The sequence below is a fragment of the Hippocampus bargibanti genome, linkage group LG01, assembly GCF_051943395.1.
Source record: "Hippocampus bargibanti isolate YZ-2025 linkage group LG01, ASM5194339v1, whole genome shotgun sequence".
NCBI lineage: Eukaryota > Metazoa > Chordata > Actinopteri > Syngnathiformes > Syngnathidae > Hippocampus > Hippocampus bargibanti.
The window spans coordinates 6,438,498-6,456,939 of NC_142734.1; the positions used below are offsets into that span (position 1 = coordinate 6,438,498).

Consider the following 18,442-nt stretch of genomic DNA (forward strand, 5'->3'; position numbering starts at 1 on the left):
TCGGTCATCTGAACATTCGCAGCTTCACTTCAGAGATGTGGTGATGAGTGCTTGTGGGTGTTTGTGCACACGAGGGCGAGGCGCCTCAGCATTCTTCAGAGTGACTCTGGGAGTCGTAGCCTGATGGATGGTGCACTAGTTCCTTTACTGATGCACTGTGATCAATGCTGATGCGAGGAAGTAGATGGACAGCGAGCAAGAGGCGAGCTAATGTGCTGCCTCTGCAGATCGCTCTCCTTTTCTCTTCAGCTATCCCTGGTCTTTTCGATTTAATCCTATGCGCTTCACATGAGTTTCCAGGTCTGCTATCTCCCTGCAGATGCTGCGCTACTGCTCTCGCCTTGACTAATATGACACATTGCTTCCATGGCCAGCATATGCTTGCAGGGCAACTTTCAGCAGATTACTAGATTAGAGATTAAATACAGAAAGTTTTGCGTGTGACAACATCTGCGTGTGCAGTCATTCACATCCTCTTCCAGCTCATGTCTTTAAAAGGACACAAACATCATGTTTGTCTAGCTGTCAGGCTTGGCCTCTCATGTTGCCTAAATGTGGTTAAGAGGCTTTTATTTTTAGTCTTTTGCTGTTGTGAGTTAAATAAAACAGCAGTAATGCAGCATCACTAATCCTCTCTCTATCTCTCTCTCTCTCTCTCTCTCTCTCTCTCTCTCTCTCTCTCTCTCTCTCTCTCTCTCTCTCTCTCTCTCTCACACACACACACAAGCGCACTAATCCTTGCAGAGCACCACTGTAAATACTCTGTGGGTTGCACTGAAGCACAAATCACTCAATCTCTCACCGAGTATTTTATATATTTGGCCTAGATTAATTGAAATGTCTTTCTCACTATTTATTTGTTCATGTATATTTTTCATGACAGAAATATATTCCAGAAATAACTTTTCTTGCTTCTGGAGACTATGATTAGCATGCTTGTCTTCATATATCTGAGATGTCTTGGACTTGTTCTAACAATACAAATAAAATGGATTATTATTATTATTATTATTATTATTATTATTATTATTATTATTATTGTTATTATTATTATTATTATTATTATTATTATTATTATTATTATTATTATTATACAATACATATTGATTAATATAGCGCTTTAACAACAGCTCAAAATGGAACAAAGTGCTTAACATGGACAACGATCCGATGCAGGACATAAAGCAGTCAGAAAGATAGTAGAACGCACCAGGGAGTAATAGATGGAAGAAAGGAGAAACCTGAATCAACCAACAGCTTAGGTTATGACAGAACAGATATTTTTTCCCCCAAGCGATCATTATTTTTGATGCTAAAAATTCAAACTGCATGATGTTTTTCAATGTGAAACAATGTTGTGATTTTTTGTGATTTCTCAATCCAATACAACCACCTCCGCCACTCCAATCATATATGACTGGTATTTTTGTGGGTATATTTTTTTTCATATATTCCAAATTTAAACTGTATTCCAAAATCTTACAGTTTACAGCAACAAAAGGCTAAAAAGTGCATATGCGACTTTGGCTCTGGTTTCCTATGTGCAAGGGCACAGTGTTAAAAAAAGCCAGAAGAAAGATTGCCTTGAAATTTTAGAAGGTGTAGGTGCAAATGAAGAACCTGGTTATAGCAGGAGAAGCTTGTGTATTGGCAAGATGATGTTTGTGTATTTTGCTACCGCCAGCGTACATATTAACACCTACCCGTGCATAAGTCAGTACAGGGCGCTGTTGTGGGGTCATTAGCGCTTTCGGTTTCTATTTGGCTTCAGGCTGAACAACTTGGCCGTTAGCGATACTGCAGGAAAAATAAGCAGACGGTCTGGTCTATTTGTAGTGACGACACATGGAGAAAGTAGAAGCAGAATGCTTCAAATTGATATTATCTGCGTGAATGTGATCCATGTTGCGGCAGAACTGTGCTGGTTCTTCTGTTTCCTTCCCACAGAGTTGACTAATCAGCCAATGTCGCCTTCATCTCTCTTTTGCCTTCTCTTCCCTCCTCATCTTTCCACCTCTGGCTCAGCTGCCGGACGGCCGCAAACTCGCCAGGGCTTCTCTTTCATGTGAGCGATGGCGCGAGAGAACGGCAGAGGCACGGCAGTGGATGAGTGGAAGAACGTAATGATCTGTCCTGATAAAGCAGTGTGAGGGAAAGCGCTGACGCCAGGGAATCGCGCCTTTACGAATTGATGGGCTTAATGCACCAATCACAGGACTCATCACATCATTAGTCAATGTTCAGTGGCCAATGAGAGAACGTGAAATGACTTATGATAAGAGAAGCCTTTGTAGCATATTTAGGGACTACCTGAACATGCTCGATCAAACATGCAGACAATTGTATAGACGTCAGTCTTGTCAGATCTGGTTGGCATTTCTGATGCTTATTTGGGATTATTTTGATTAAAAGAGAGTTTTCTCACTTTAGAAAAAGTTATTTTACACTGTGATGCAGGTTTTAAGGAAACATACTTGTTTTCCACGGTTATTTGAAAAGTAGGAATTTTGTGTTGCCAAAGGACTCTTTGTAGTTGTTACACCTCGTCTCCTGATATGTTAACATATCAGGAGGGCACTCACAAACTGTGGGCACCCTCAGTGGTCATCTAAGAAATGTCAGAAAGAAAGAATAGAAAATGAAACCAAAAATTCTGAAGATACAAAAAGGAGAGGAGTAGCAGTACCTTACATTGCAGGAGTTTCTGAAAAACTACAAAGAGTCCTTTGGCAACACAAAATTCCCACTTATTTCACACCGATAAACACTTTAAGGGAAAAAATTAGTGCATCCAAAATATAGGCTGCCAAATGAAAAACAAAGTAATGTAGTTTATTCAATACATTGTAAGAATGAAAATTGTAAAGAGCAGTACATTGGGGAGACTAAACAAATTCTCAAAAAAAGACTTTATCAACATCGCAGGGATAATACTAGTGGGCCTCAATCAGCAGTACATATGCAGCTAAAAGCTAGCAACCACTCATTTGACGAAAATGAGATTAAAATCTTAGCGAAAGAACATAGATGGTTTGAAAGGGGAGTACAAGAAGCGATATTCATAAAACAACTAAATCCTTCATTAAACCGGTTTGGTGGGGTGAGGTTCAATCTGGATCGTGCATTCATTGATACCGGTCGAAGTGGGGCAATCAGGCCAATCGTTAGTCAGAACGATAGGAACTATCAGTGGAGCAGCTGCAGGGGGTAGTCTTCTGCTCCCCCCAACCTAAGAGCAGGGACGTATCATAGCAGAGTCCGGCACCGCCATGTCTGGACAGTAGGGATATATATACAGGGCCTAAACTACCAGTAAGACTTTAGTTTGCTGACGAAGTTTCTTGGATAAGAAGCGAAACGTCCGACACCTTCAAAGAAGTACAGATGACGGCTGAAGAAACCTTTTCGTCGATGGACTACTCCTGTACGACTGAGAGTTTATACAGACGTATGACTGAGGTATACCAATTCTGCAAAGAAAAGTGGGTTAAAATTCCAAGACAGCGATACCTAAGGCAGCCACAGAAAATGCTTAATGTTAGTTCTGCTTCAACAGTGATACAGCCATTTATTAAAAGAATGCATCTACGTATTACCTTTTTCAGGTAGAGTACTATTTAGATTTTACTTCCCTTAAAAATATATTTTTCAACTTCGGTTTTATATTTACTTGGCCTGACATTATAGACTTATGCTGCAGCACAGGTGGAAAAGAAACTCAGAAAAGAAATGAAACAATTACAAAACTGTTAATAAATGTAATATATCTGTGATTTGCTGTACATTTATTGGCTCTATGGAAAATAATGTATTAAATTTATTAAAAGATATTTATTAGCTGAGATGTAACTGCATATGAAATGTTAATATGCTCACATATATTAACACAACCTTACCAGTGAGGCATAAATCTATGTGTTTATGTCTGTATATTCTTTGTCATACAGCTCACCGAAATCCACCAAAGACTGACTTTGTCTTTGCTGAATTTGTTGTGTTTGTACTTGTTTTCAGAAAACATTTAAAACCAAACAATATTAGCCTTTCAACATTGCTGGGACAATTTTGGGAAGTTCCATTGCATCATTACTGTGCTCGAGCGCACAAAGCTCTGCAGGTGCTAATTAGCATACAAAATGTCACTTATCCCCGTCTCGAGTAACCCCTCCAAAAGCTGCAAATGTCCCTGACAATAGCCACTTGATCTGTTTGCAGATGCCAGTGAGCGAGTGTGCATTTCAGCATATGCGACGCTCCAATCTTTCACGCAGCATAAGCAGGATGATAGCAAGCCATTTATCTCAATCTGCACGATGACACCTCCACAACAGGGTGACATAAACAACAACAATAACTCATTCGCACGCACACACATTTACAGACTGCCACATCAGACAGATTATATACTGTGGAGCCATGCACACTAACACACCTTTTTAAGTGAAATACATGCTGCTTGACGTTTACAAGTGTTTGCCCTTTTGGATCCGATTGACAGAAAAAAAACACGCAAAATATAAGGCTCATCAACATGCCTGCTGTGCTACGAATCATTTCCACTATGTTTGGAGTGAAGCTATCATTTTATATGCCATCTATTTTCTCCAGAATGATACGGAGGAACCAAAAAGAAGCCCGATGGTAAAATATAAACACGTCAGCTTCAAATGGGGAAAAAATGGGTGACGGAAAGTGTCATATAGACAATGAAGCAGAAGCAAGCACCGGGAAGGCTTAAAGTATTTCAAAGTAGAAGAAGAGGAGGTGGTTTGCCCAAAATAGGAGTAGAGCTGGAAAAGCCTGCCTTGTAGAGTTACCTCCAGTCATAAATTAGCAATTAACACAAGGTTTTAAACATGCAAAGCTGGACTACACACACACACAAGCGTACACAGACACACACACAACGATTTATGCCTCACTGGTAATGTTGTGTTAATACATGTGAGCATATTAACATTTCATATGCAGTTACATCTCACCCAGCTTTTTTGCCTCAAGTTGAAATTAGCGCACGGTGGTGTGCATTGTGCTGGTAGCGATGGTGGCAGAGGGCCGTCTAATATGTCAAAGCACACCATGTCCCATCGGTGTGCGCATCCTGTCGCAGGAGCTCATACCCGTTAGCTAATGGTCGCTAATGGCAATTCTGCATTATTGGGGATTGGAGAAAATGGATGTAATTTTTCTTGTGTCCATAACAGAGTTTTTGTATTTGTCAGTGCGAGGATTTCCAAGTGAAAGTGACTTTTAGTAGACTATATAGTCCGGTGTATATGCCGCACCCAAAAGCCTTGGTTTTCTACAAAAGATGGCCCAGCGCCTTATACGCAGGTGCACCTTATATCTGATCTAATATTGAACCATAAGAGGTCTCGCAACTACTGTTAGCGGCCACTGACTCCATTTCCCCTTATCGAAGAAATGGTGCATAACCCTAGCCTTATATATATTTTCCGATGTATAAGGCCCACCCTGAATGAATGGTATGTTTTTAAACATTTTGCATATGTAAGGCACACCAACCTATAAGGCACCCAGTGGATTCAATGAGTTCTACAGACTAAGCAACATATGTGCTACAATGTCAATGCTAATTCTGTAATTACCATATTATTTATAATACCATATATTATTTATAATACCATATAATTACTATAAGGCGCTCCTTCAATAAATAAATAAATAAAGTTTTGCAAATATAATAAATAAATAAATAGATAAAGGTTTTCTAAATATAAGGCACACCGCATTATAAGGCGCTACAGTAGAGGCTGGGGATACGCACTACTTCTTCTACAGGGGGAATTACAGTCGGCGTCTGCTGACAGTCGTTGCAAGACCTGTTATGGCTCAATATTACTTCACATTTAAGGCGCACCTGCATATAAAGCGCAGGCTCATCTTTTGAAGTAAATAAAGGCTTTTGGGTACACCGGAAAATACAGTATTTACATATTATATTTTGATGTCTTTTTTCATTCATTGAAGGTGCGCCTTATTCTCCGGTGCGCCTCATCTATGGAAAAGGTTTGAAAACACCATTTATTTGGGGTGCGCCTTATACTCCGGCGCACCCTATACACCAGAAAATATGGTAATTAATTATATTTTGTATTTTATTTTATTTTTTATACAGCCGGACAAGTTGTGTCCATAATTTGTAAAATGGCTTCAAATGACTTCTACTGAGTGTATTTTACAAAGATTCCACCGCATATAGCTATAATTTACGTTTTAAAACTGACGCTGAATATTTTGGAAGTCTTGTTTTTGAGTTGGCAACGAGTCCTCACCCTACGTCACTGAAGGAACACCTCTGACCGAAAAAAAGGACACATTGTAGCAGTCCTTCCATCACGTCAATGCATTTTGCTGTACTTGTTTAGTCTGTAAACGTCGTGTTGCACCAAAAAGAGGCAGAAGAGGGTGACAAAGCTCCATGTAAGGAATTAATCTGCCTGTGGAAATGGCCTGATTTATTCCTTACAGGAGCTTTGTCGCAATTTCTGCCTTTTTTTGGTGATACATTTCCCCCCAATGTTGCCTCAAAATAGCATGGAATAAATTCTTTAATCGATTGCAAACATATATGCTTTCCTCTTCAGAACTATTTGAATCATATTCATAACTGGATGAGTAACAAGAAAGCATCTTTTCCGAATCTGAAGCCATTGTTTTGATTCTCGAGCAAGGCAAGACGTCTTGGCGTTTCACCACAAACAAGGGGGCGGGACCTTCTGAAACTGGCCACTTCCCGGTTCAATTTGAAGTAGTTTTTGGACACTTTAAATCATTTTTATTGGTGTTTTGCATTTGACTATAAATATGGTACTGCGTGTTTTGGGTATTTTAGATGCTATAAAACGTTTTTCTGATGTCAGTTAAGAAACAAAAAAGTGATGTCGGTTGTCCTTTAAGAGCACTCAACATGACAGGGAGCCAAAATACAGTGGGGAGAGAAATAAAGGAGTGGTCAAATGTGTAATTGTCCCCTTTCCTCTGTGCTAATTGTCTTGGCAGGAACCGTAACAGAATTTTAATTTGCCCGGTGTTTACCATTCATAGCGGATGATCCCATCTCAGTGGAACGCAATCTAATTATTTGCATAAATGCATGGACGTACATGCACCGATGGGAGAACACCCACACCCGCGCACACAAACGCACACACACACGCACACACACTTATATGGTCACTGTGCTTCGTAGAATGTAATCTAATTAACTGAGCAAGTGTTTCTAACGTGTGCTCCATTTCAAAATAGTCTCTGAACATACTGGATGGAAATTCACTTCCTACCCCATCTGTGCTCTTATGTCCATGCATTGTAAGAGGTGGGCCTTCTCAGCATCATTTTTACAGTCTGATACAGGTGAACTGATTTCATAATACAGTAAAGTCTCGTTATATCGATATTCAAGGGAGTCCGAAAAAATATCGATATAACCGGGACTATTGATATATCCGACCCTGTTTGCATGTAATTTTCTCCGTGCTTGCATAGAAATAGTATCGATATAACCGGGACTATCGATATATCCGATATCGATATAACGAGACTTTACTGTATTTGAAGACACGAGCTGGAATTCCAAAGAATTATTATTATTATTTTTTACTTAGACTTAAAAACTAGAGATACAAGCACAGTGCGGTGGCATCGAACTCAATTCAGTTTGCAACATTTTGAGATACTGAACAAACCTTAAAAAAAAGAGGGTTCAAACTGTTTAATACGACTCTTACATATAGTTCACGGTCAAATTAAGCATTCAACGTAAAAGGGAATTATAGGCAGCACACTGAAAATTTCAAACTTGAGCCCTTCGGAAAACGTTTGTCCAAATGTAAACACAACAGTGGAAATGGCACAGTGGCTAACTGGTTAGCATGCCGGGCTCACAGAGCAAGAGTGTAAGATTCTGCCGCCTGGCTTCCTGTGTGGAGTTTGTATGTTCTCCGATTTGGGTTTACTACTTGATTTACAGTGCCTGTTCATGCGATCTATCCCGGTGGCTAAGTTGAGGACTCAGTAGGGGCAAATGAGGCTTGGACTGACTAATTGTGTAAATAAATGGGGCACTGTTGATCGATGGAATAGCAGCACAACAAGACGAAAATGAATTTACGGGCTTTCAGGATTAGACTTCACGAAAAAACAATGATCTTTCGAGATTGTTTGTCATCATAACAGCTTTGTGTGGTTTTCATCTTTGAAAGTAGCACACACTGAAACGAATGCTAAAACAAAGCTACATCAAAGTTTTGGGTCAGATTGAAAATTGATGCCTTCCTCTTGTCTTTGTGTACACAGAAAAAAATACTGCCTTTTTATTCAAGCCTCAATGCACGGAGCATTTACAACCAGTACTTCCCCAGAGTCGCAATGTTGATTGTAAAAATGAGAAAAGACCCCCTTCCATCAGTTTGCAAGGACAGAGTCATGGATTATGATTGTGAAGGGTGAAAATATCAAACTGAATCATTCAACGTAATTCATGTCTAATTTGCCCTGGAGAGCACGTCACTGCCATGCTTCCCACATGGAAGACATTTCCCATCTTCCACCAACATTAACAAATGCAAGTCGACCTCAATTCACTCAAGAATTAGCACCGCTTCCATTCCTCCGTTAAGGCCAAACTTGGTCCTCCGTGAGTCTATGCCAAGGTAGGTACTGTGTTTGTTTTGATTTGTAGTGAAGCCACATGTGCGCCAACAAGCTCAGTCAAGCCTGTAAGGAAAATGCAACACAAATGAGATGCCAATGGGAATAATACAAAGAAAAAGGGAGTGGGGATTAACCCATATCAAATAAGACTAATTTGCTGTAATGAAAGGCACGAAGGTCCAGGAAAAGGTGAACTGTACATGACCTGATGCATGATTGTCTTTTCGTTCTCAAAATGATATGAGTAAGATATGAGTGAACTGCCTTACAATTTTTTTGTGATGAGACCAGATTTTGAAAGCAAAAAAATTTAAATAGAGCGCCCTAGTCATCGAGTGGTTAGCACGCCGACTTCACAGTGCAGAAGTCATGTGTTCAAGACTCGGTTCAACCTCCCTCCTGTGGAGTTTCCATGTTCTCCCCATGTGGGTTTTCTCTGGATCCTCCGGTTTCCTCCCACATTCCAAAAACATGCATCGGAGGCTGATTGAACACTCCAAATTGGCCCTTGGTGTGAGTGTGAGCACATAGGGTTGTTTGTCTCAGGGTGCTTTGCGATTGGCTGACAACCAATTCAGGGTGTGCCCCGCCGAGTGCCCGAAGACGGCTGGGATAGGCTCCAGCACCCCCGGCGACCCTAATGAGGACTAAGCAGTCTGGAAAATGGATGGATAGATGGAACATTTGAAATACCTTGGTGGCAATGAGCCTACCTCGGCACATGTCATACTCGCACTTTGGCAGATAGTGACCAGATCTTCAAAAAGAGGCCTCAAACTACAGTAAAGTCTCGTTATATCGATATTCAAGGGAGTCCGAAAAAATATCGATATAACCAGGACTATCGATATATCCGAACCTGTTTGCATGTAATTTTCTCCGCGCGTGCATAGAAATAGCATCAATATAACCGGGACTATCGATATATCCGATATCGATATAACGAGACTTTACTGTATTTATTGCCACTCCAGTTGAAGTTTACCATCAAACTAAACACGGGACCACCACAATTACACTTTATCTGTTTAAAAAAACACATAGCTTTGCCTTAGAAGAGTCCATTCAACTCAGGATTGACAAATAGCATCAGGGCTGTGATGTCATAACCTTTTAAGCAATACACATCTGCACAGACAGACAATATAACACTCACAAGCATATATATCTTGGAAGGATGAATGCTTTTTACCGAGACAGTTGTGAAAAACTGTTAACTCATTCACTGCCATTCTCGAATTTTTCAGGAATTGAAAATACGACGTAGAGCGCAATTCCCGAATTTGTTTTTTCAGGCTTGGGTGCCGATAAAGCACTGGCCATTGCCTCTGGAAATGTTTTTCTTTTCCACAGGGGGGCAACATTTCCCCTTTTCCAATTTTATCGCTTTGTTCCAGCTTTCGCTGCTGTTAAAGCTCTATATAAACCAATATGTATTTATTCCATTGTATTTTGGACAGTCACCCTCATTTCAAGCTCATATACACCAGAGACATATAATTTAGGAATTAACTGTTTTTTTTTTTATGAAAGAAGAGAGTCTAAAGTTTGTAATGCTGTATTGAATGTTTATGTAGTCCCAAAACTCAATATTCTGTGGGGATTGGAATTTGAGTGAAAATGATAAAACCCTGGCACTGGAGTGGACACTTTTTTGCACATCTGGCAATGAATTAGTTACATTTCGTCATCATATATAGACAAAATGCATTTTTTTCTCATAGAAAAAAAGGAATATTGGCATTTTCATTCAGTTCAGACGAGGAAAAATTATTTGAGACTGTTTCGAACAATCCCATATTTAAAGACATCTTACTGAGTCCAACAACTCCTCAAAACTTCTGTGTAAGTGTGTGATTTGCACTATTTTTACATAATAATCACATACAAGCAATGACTCCAAAACAATAGGAGCATGGTTTGACTGAGTTCTGGTGACATTTTTCTTTTCAGCCTTAGTCTTTAGTTGGCGACGTGTGATATGACTTGAGTTGACCTCTTGCTCTTAAAAAAGCCAGATCAAAAAATCCTCCCATTTACTACGTACTCTGGGTCAGCGTGTCTCAAAAAACAGACACCAAAAATGACTACGTAGAAAGAATCCATTACGAGAGAAGTTTGTCAATCTTTTTTTTCATGGCTCCAGTGATAAACCCCATCTCACCCCAGACTTGAACGGATAAACACTTCTCCATCCTCATGAGCTAACAACTCATTTGTATGGGCACATCCTATTTTTAGGAGACACGGGAAAGCATAGGGGACAGTAAAAATGAGGATTTAATGAGACGCATAATTAATTAATGATAAGTGGCTCTAAATTAAGTATAGAAAAGGTCACATTGTAAACAAAAGTGATCCCATGGGGGTCATTAGTGTGTCGCTCCAGAAAGAAGGTCACAGTGGTCACTAAGGTTCTTCCTCAATGGATATTTCATGTCCCCATCGGATTTGAGAAACATTTTGGGGAGTTCTTATTTTGTGGATTATATTGTTCAAGCCACGTGAGAGGGGCAGGAATTCTCACAGTGCATACTCTGCAGATGCTCTACTTGCTATTTTTCATATAGCACATCAGTCACCCACTGCTGGCAAAAGTCAAATAGGAAATCAATGAAAAGCAAATGTACTTTCCATGTTCACTTGCCATGAATCAACTTTTCAAATCTCCGTTCACCTCGATGAGGTTTTAATAGCGAGCCTCTCACTTCATCTGGCCTTGTGCTTAATTGCACTTAGTCTAATTAATAGTCTCGTTCATATTGCTTCATTGAAGTCGTAATACATCTTGAAAATGTGCAAACATAATTATGAGAACATAAAAGTGCAGATGAAAACAGTATGCCCGTGTACACGCTGGAGTCTCTTTCACCGTATCCCATACGGTGGATAGCTTCAAAATCTTGCACGTAGTATATAAAAGGCAACCATGAAAAGGCCGTGACCTGAAATGTACATATGGCTTTGTTCCGGACTCAACTGTGGATACGTACATTGAACATGTAAGCAGGAACTAACAAGCTTCTTCCATAGAACACACATACCATGTTAATATTCTTAACCTTCTTTCCTCCCGTCCTTTCAAGACATGTGAGTCATTTCGAGTGTCTATGTTTTTTTTCTCCAGTGCATGTGAAGGCTGGAACGTGTGAGGTGATTGCCGCCCATCGCTGCTGCAACAAGAACAAGATTGAAGAGCGATCTCAAACCGTCAAATGTTCCTGCTTCCCCGGACAAGTTGCCGGCACTACTCGGGCTATGCCCTCTTGTGTTGATGGTATGTGCCAAAGACTTCAATGGTCTTAGATTTTGCGTTGTTGTAATTTAGGTATTTAGAACTCAGGTCCAAAAAATTGACGCTCGGATATCATCAAGAGGCAACTACATCAACAGTCAAAGGTCAATATAACGACTTCATTATACAGTACAGTTTATTTCTTTAATTACAATCCAATAGCACATTTATGAAACATAAAATAAGGTATATTTTTTCTGTAGTTTTAAGGCTTAGTTAGTAGAAAATTATGTTTTACGGTGTCCTAGGAACAGATTATTCTCATTTTTAATGGTTTCTTAAGGGAAAGAAATGTTTGGCAGATGAACATTTTGCCTTACACACACTTTCTGGGAACCAATTAAGTTTGTAAACTGAGGTTTCACTGTACCGTGAGGTATCATGGTACAGGTGTGTGTGTGTATGAATTTGCACTATGAATGGTGCTTGATGATACAGTCTTGGATCTGGTGTTTTCAGCAATGTTTAGGAGCGAATCTCCGCTAAACACATCCGAGCAATCTAACTTTTGGTTTGATCTCTTACATTTCATAATGATGCGGTACGAGAACTCAGATGAATTGTATCCAACTTCCAAATGAAGCAGACGTGAAGCAGTAGGGCTTTCCGGTGGCCTCATTAAGGATAGAAATTACGTCTGTGCACTTGCTGCAAGGGTGATCATTTCTCCAAATTTCCCCAGATCATCCTCTTTATGAAAAACACCAAAAAAAACAAAACAACTGCCATGCCGTTTAATGGAGTAATTAATCATTCTGTTCCGTCTTACGCAAATCAATTCCTTCTGTTTCCACCTGCTGTTGATGATGAAGATGATGATGATGATGATGATGTTGTGATTTTAGGCCTTGAATGACTGCAGAAAGAGTGACTGAAGGAGTACGTAATACACATTTTTTTTTAAAAAGCAGTCAAAATGTAACAATGATCAATAAATTCCCACGTAGGAGAAAAACGGAAAGACCAAACTGTCTAGAGCGGGATGTAAAAGTAATAGGTGCATCAAAATTATTTCCCACAAAACTTCAAAACTGCTTACATTGTGTCGAATCTTCAAAATTATAAAGACGGCAGTGAACGATTCATTTTCATTTTTTTGTCACACTTGGGTCTCGTCCCAGTGGTTTCAATGCATTGAGTTCTACAGACTAAGCAGCTGCGGTTATGCACTACTTGTTCTACAGGGGAGAAATGGAGTCGGTGGTTGCTGACAGTAGTTACGAGACCCATTGTGGCTCAATATTACCTCACATATAAGGCGCAGGGTCATATTTTAAAGAAAATCAAGGCTTTTGGGTGTGCCTTATACACTGGAAAATACGGTAGTCTAGGTTTTCCTATCAGAACCAGAACCCGAAATAAATAGCAATCACATGATTTGGTTGAATGACCCCCCATATCAAGCATCACTCTCTGTATAAGGTGCAGGGTCATATTTTGAAGAAAATCAGGGCTTTTGGTTGCGCTTCATACACTGTAAAATACGGTACTTGACATTTGCAGTGGTGTGCTTATTTAAATTGACCCGATATTCACACGGATGAGACCGATTTTAGCCCCTGAATGTGAGAACAAATCCAAATGCTATTGATGTGTCTTTTTGAGCGCTTTCCCCCGTGATGTTTGCTGAAGGCACACATTCATTTTGATCTGATGTGATGTGTAGGGCACAAATCTGCTCGCAACCCCGAAAGATCATAACACATTTCAGATGGCTGATGCATATTTTGCCCCATAGTTTTGTCCTTTTGGATTTGTTTCGGATATGCAAATGATCCCCTGATTACATTCACATGACATTATAGTAGCCATCGCCGTCACTCAGACAAGACAAATTCTAAAAACACTCGGAACATTTCAATAATTATTTCAAAATCCACATATGTACTTTGAATATGAATAAGAATGCAACAATGCTTTTCCGGTGTTGTTAAAAGCGATTAGATTAAAGAACCACGGTGCTAGTTTTAGTCTTAATCAGTTTGTAAATGAGACTTGTAAAGCTTGAGGGTGTTGCATGAGTAAATGACATGCAAAAGCACGACTGTCTATATAGAGCAGCGGGCGGGGACCTTTTTGACTAAGAGAGCCATAAAAGCAAAATCTTTCGTAATGTTTTGCGAGAGCCACACTCAACCACACATATTAATATAAAACTGATTTCAACAAAATGTAAGAATGTATTCTTTAGAATAATTTAGTGATAATACTCAACATTAATGTGAATGATTTTCCGTTCCTCGTGCTTGCTAAAAAAAATAAAAATTACACCCGAACTATCAGAATGAAAGTCAACTTGCCGGGTCCATACGCAAAGTTGCTGCTAGTTTGCCTGCACATTTCTCATGAGCTTGCATTCTTGCTTTCTGCTGTCTCTCACAGAAGTATATTGATGCTAACGTAGCATGGGGCTTTTCAATGTGCCACTGACATTCGAATGTTTCATCAATTGTATTTTTTTTCATTGCAAATTAGAATCACGGCAGAATCCGTTCCCTCCACAAAGGCGAATGGTTCGGTACTGTACTGTAAAATACATGTCATCATTTTTTTCTTTTCGCCATTTTATTCGTTGGTCATTAAATTTAAGCTAATGACTGAATGGGCTTATTTGAAAGGGGGCGTTTACCTGTTTCAACAGCATATGCAACATCGGTCAGTATCACCCAATCAAAATCGCTCTGCAGCCGAAACAGGAAATGAACAGCTAAAAAGCAAGAATATTTTGTTTTTTTCTGCAAGCCAGATGCAATCATTTAAAGAGCCATATATGGCTCGAAAGCCATAGGTTCCCCTGATATATATATATAGAGAGACTGAATAAAAATATTTTTGTGAAATGTGTGTGTATATATTTATCTTTTATCCCATCTCTCTATATTTTTGACCAGCCTCCATTGTTGCCCAGAAGTGGTGGTGTCAAATGGAGCCATGTATGGAAGGTGAGGAGTGTAAGGTTCTTCCAGACCTCACAGGATGGAGCTGCAGCACCGGCAACAAAGTCAAGACGACCAAGGTGAACATTCACAAGGAATTAATTTCGCTGTCTCTGGCCGTGTGAGGCCAGCATTCTGCTTCTGGTGTGCTGACCGGCATAGCTAAGTGTTTATTCTCTTGTCAGAATGACCTTTGGAATATGTTGGAATGCAAATACAGACTCCTTTTTTATACATCTGTGGAATAACATGATACAGTCCCGCTGTTCCACCGAATAAGTCCTGCAAAGTAAAAAGATGATTTAAAAAAAACAACTGTTAGAACAGGTGCTCCACAACAACTCCTTGGCAGTTCAAGTTCACAGGTGACCGTGCAGTTTGACATTCCTGCCGTACGCCGATGCTACATTTCAAATTAATGCTGCATTTACTGAATAAAGGCCATCTGAAGCAGTGGATTCGCATGAAAATAATCCTTCACGCTGCTGTATTTGTTAGCATCACAAACAAGTCCTTCACATGAATATTGCAACGCCGTAAACACACAGCGAATAGAATAATTCATAACATAATACTTCCCCATTACATTACCTATATTGTGAACCAGTGGCGAGCTGTGGATTTCATCGCTAGGCCTTCAGTAGTGCTATGTCTGACTCAATATAGACTGAAAAAAGTGTAGTGTGATTTACTACAAGTCCACTAGAGGCTACCATTAGCCTGAAAATAACTGACCGACCTTTCTTAATAATGTCCATTTTTTTCTTTGGAAAGTCCGTCTTGAAAATGGCTTTACAGTAAATCTCCAACCAAATCCATATCTTCTCCTCCTTCAGCCATTGTGGGTTGAAAAAACTGCGATTAAATCAACACAATATATACCGATACAGTGTGTTAGCTCAGGCCAGTATGCTCTTTTCACGAGCAGCTTGTGATCAGAAAGTTTTTGCAAACTATGATTGGCTAGTGACTAGCCAATCATAGTTTACGAAAACTCTGACGTTGACCAGCGCCTTCAAGAAGACATTGGTAACCGTTTTGGGTTGTGAAGTCGAAATCTGATTGGTTAGAGCAACAGTTTAACGTGACAGGACCTGCAGAAGTGATTGCGAAGGCATCTAAGTAGATTTCTGACCATGGTAACAAATGATGGCTGAAATGTGTTTGGTTAAATGCTAAAATTCGAAAACACACGTCTGGAAGCAGCACAACAGGGGAAAAGTAATGAAAAGAAGCTGAAAGACAATTTTGAATTATATAATAAGAATTAAAGGACAAAACATAATTACCAGTAACATTAATCTGTGATTCCGATATTTCTAGGCCAGCAGAGAAGGCTTTGCAGGCATTGACGGCCCGCCACTGTTGTGAACAATGTGGAAGTACGTTAAGGTGCTGAGGGAAAACGGAAACTTAACAGAACATCAAGTTGAAAGCTTCAGACTTCAGTTCAAATTTTGCTCAAGCGAGTCTGTAGACTACTTCCATCCTGACTGTGTACGACATTTCCACACTATTTGTCTCTATCCTCCTTTTGTTTTTGTTTCATCTGCCCCGTCCCACAAACTATTTTCTTCACTTCCCTCTCAGTGCTATGTTCACCCACCAAGATCAAAAACTGAGGAAACACAAGGGCATCAGGAACGACGTTTACATTCGCACCCACCCTTATTCCTCACACCTCAGTGGCATAAACACACTCGACATATCTGCTACAACGCAATGGGAACCCGCCTCACATGCGCGCACACCCGCCCCTTTGACCTGATGTGCAAATTGTGCTAGTCTTGCCCTTGTGGTCCTTGCCTGAGTGTGGTCAGTACCTGTGCTTGCACATCTTGCATTGAGCCCACCGCATGTTCTTTAGTGACCCGAGCTGTGAAGAGTTCGTCACAGTTTTTTTTTCAAGTGAAACTCACCTCTCATCACCGCACGCCTCCGTTCCTCACCTCCATCCTGCTCCCTGCCACTTCATCTTGCATTATTCATGGCTTGCTACAGACTTTTGTTTTCAGCCTTAATAATTGATTGAAGGCGTGGCCAAAGGGGTTGCCAGTGTACCGTTTTTGGGTTTAAAAAAGAAAAAAAATGAATATACAATCCATCGCTCGCAGCCATCCCACACTTTCTAAATCACTTTGAGGCGCCGTCTCTTGGACATCGGGCTGATTAAGAATTCCTTGCCTGCTGTTTTCACTCGAGTCACCTGCAGCAAAGACGATGGGACCGCTTCCCTCTTTAAGCACGCATGCTCTTGTATAACTAAAGACGCACTTCCATTTTACCGATTCCACAGCATTTCAGCCTTGCATGACCCCGAGTGATGACTTCGTGAAACATTTGGATTGGATTGGATTTGCCTTTATTAGTCTTACAGTGGAGAAATTTACATTTCACAGCAGCAAAGGTGATTTGTACGGTTACAATGGAAATGCTTTTCAGAATGGCTGAGTGAAGCCATCACATCAGAATCAGAATCAGAATCATCTTTATTGCCAAGTATGTAGAACACACAAGGAATTTGTTTCCGGTAGAACACGCTGCACTAGTATCATCGTCAAAAAAAAAAAATGCATCATTATCAAGACTCTTCTTATGGCATTTTTTCAGAGTTCTTGTTAGAGCCGTAAGGAAATTTTGGTTAAATAGATTTTTGTTGTTGTTCACAATTATATAATTATATTAATTAATTAATTAATAATTATAAATTTATGCATAAAATAAAAACGTCTACACTTTTTTAATGACTATTTCCTTTCAAAAATGCGACCAATGCAAAATCCTCACGTTGTTCGATACACCTGAAACCACGAACGCCAGCATGTACAAACATATGAAAAACAGTGATTGTTGCAAGCGATAAAGCTACCTGAATATTTATAATTTTTGTTATGTCTTTGTTGTTTGAGATTTTACTGCTGCCGACTTTATTTAAAATAGTTTGTCAAATACACCATATTCCTTCCTTCTGCGTGCTTTTTTTGGGGTCCACCACCACCACCACCACCTTGCAAATCTTGACAGATTTGCTCAATGTTGAAAAGCCTTTTTCCCCCTCCTGTTTGTGCTCTCGGCCGAAGTCCAGATGCATGAGCACCCAGATCAATATTAGCACACACATTCTTCTCGTCCCATGCTTGTAAATTGAAATTGACGATGGACTGGTGAGAGCAAGACATGAGAGGGAGACGCTGTGAGAGTTGTAAAAGGAAAGAGAGAGAGAGTAAAAAAGAAGGTGAAATTGCAGAGGAATACTGAAAACCAAGGTGCGGGGAAGATAAAAAGCAAGTAAAGGAAACAGTTGAAAACAAGAACATTGCCCTTGGTCAGCTGACAAGGAGCTTGAGTTTGTGCCCTGCATCGCAGCTCAGTCAAGAATACAAAAGATCTTTTGGCACTCTTGGTTCCCTGGCTGTGAGTCGAGATGAGGTGGAGAGGAGGACAAAAGGAGGAGAAAGGGAGGAGGCACAAGACAGCTCGATCAATGCCAAATAATATCCCGTGGATGAGCGGCCAGACATGGCTGGGCTGCCAA

At 40.0% G+C, this 18,442-nt stretch overlaps 1 protein-coding gene across 1 annotated transcript in view; it reads left to right on the top strand.

Annotated features, from left to right (window-relative positions):
• Window positions 1-18,442, top strand: part of LOC148902880 (chemokine-like protein TAFA-2) — a 64,781-nt gene that overhangs the window by 42,764 nt on the left and 3,575 nt on the right. Inside the window, exons 3-4 of the mRNA XM_089020345.1 lie at window positions 11,804-11,953; window positions 14,863-14,987. Of these exons, the coding sequence (XP_088876471.1) occupies window positions 11,804-11,953; window positions 14,863-14,987 (275 nt within the window). The remainder of the gene's footprint in view (window positions 1-11,803; window positions 11,954-14,862; window positions 14,988-18,442) is intronic.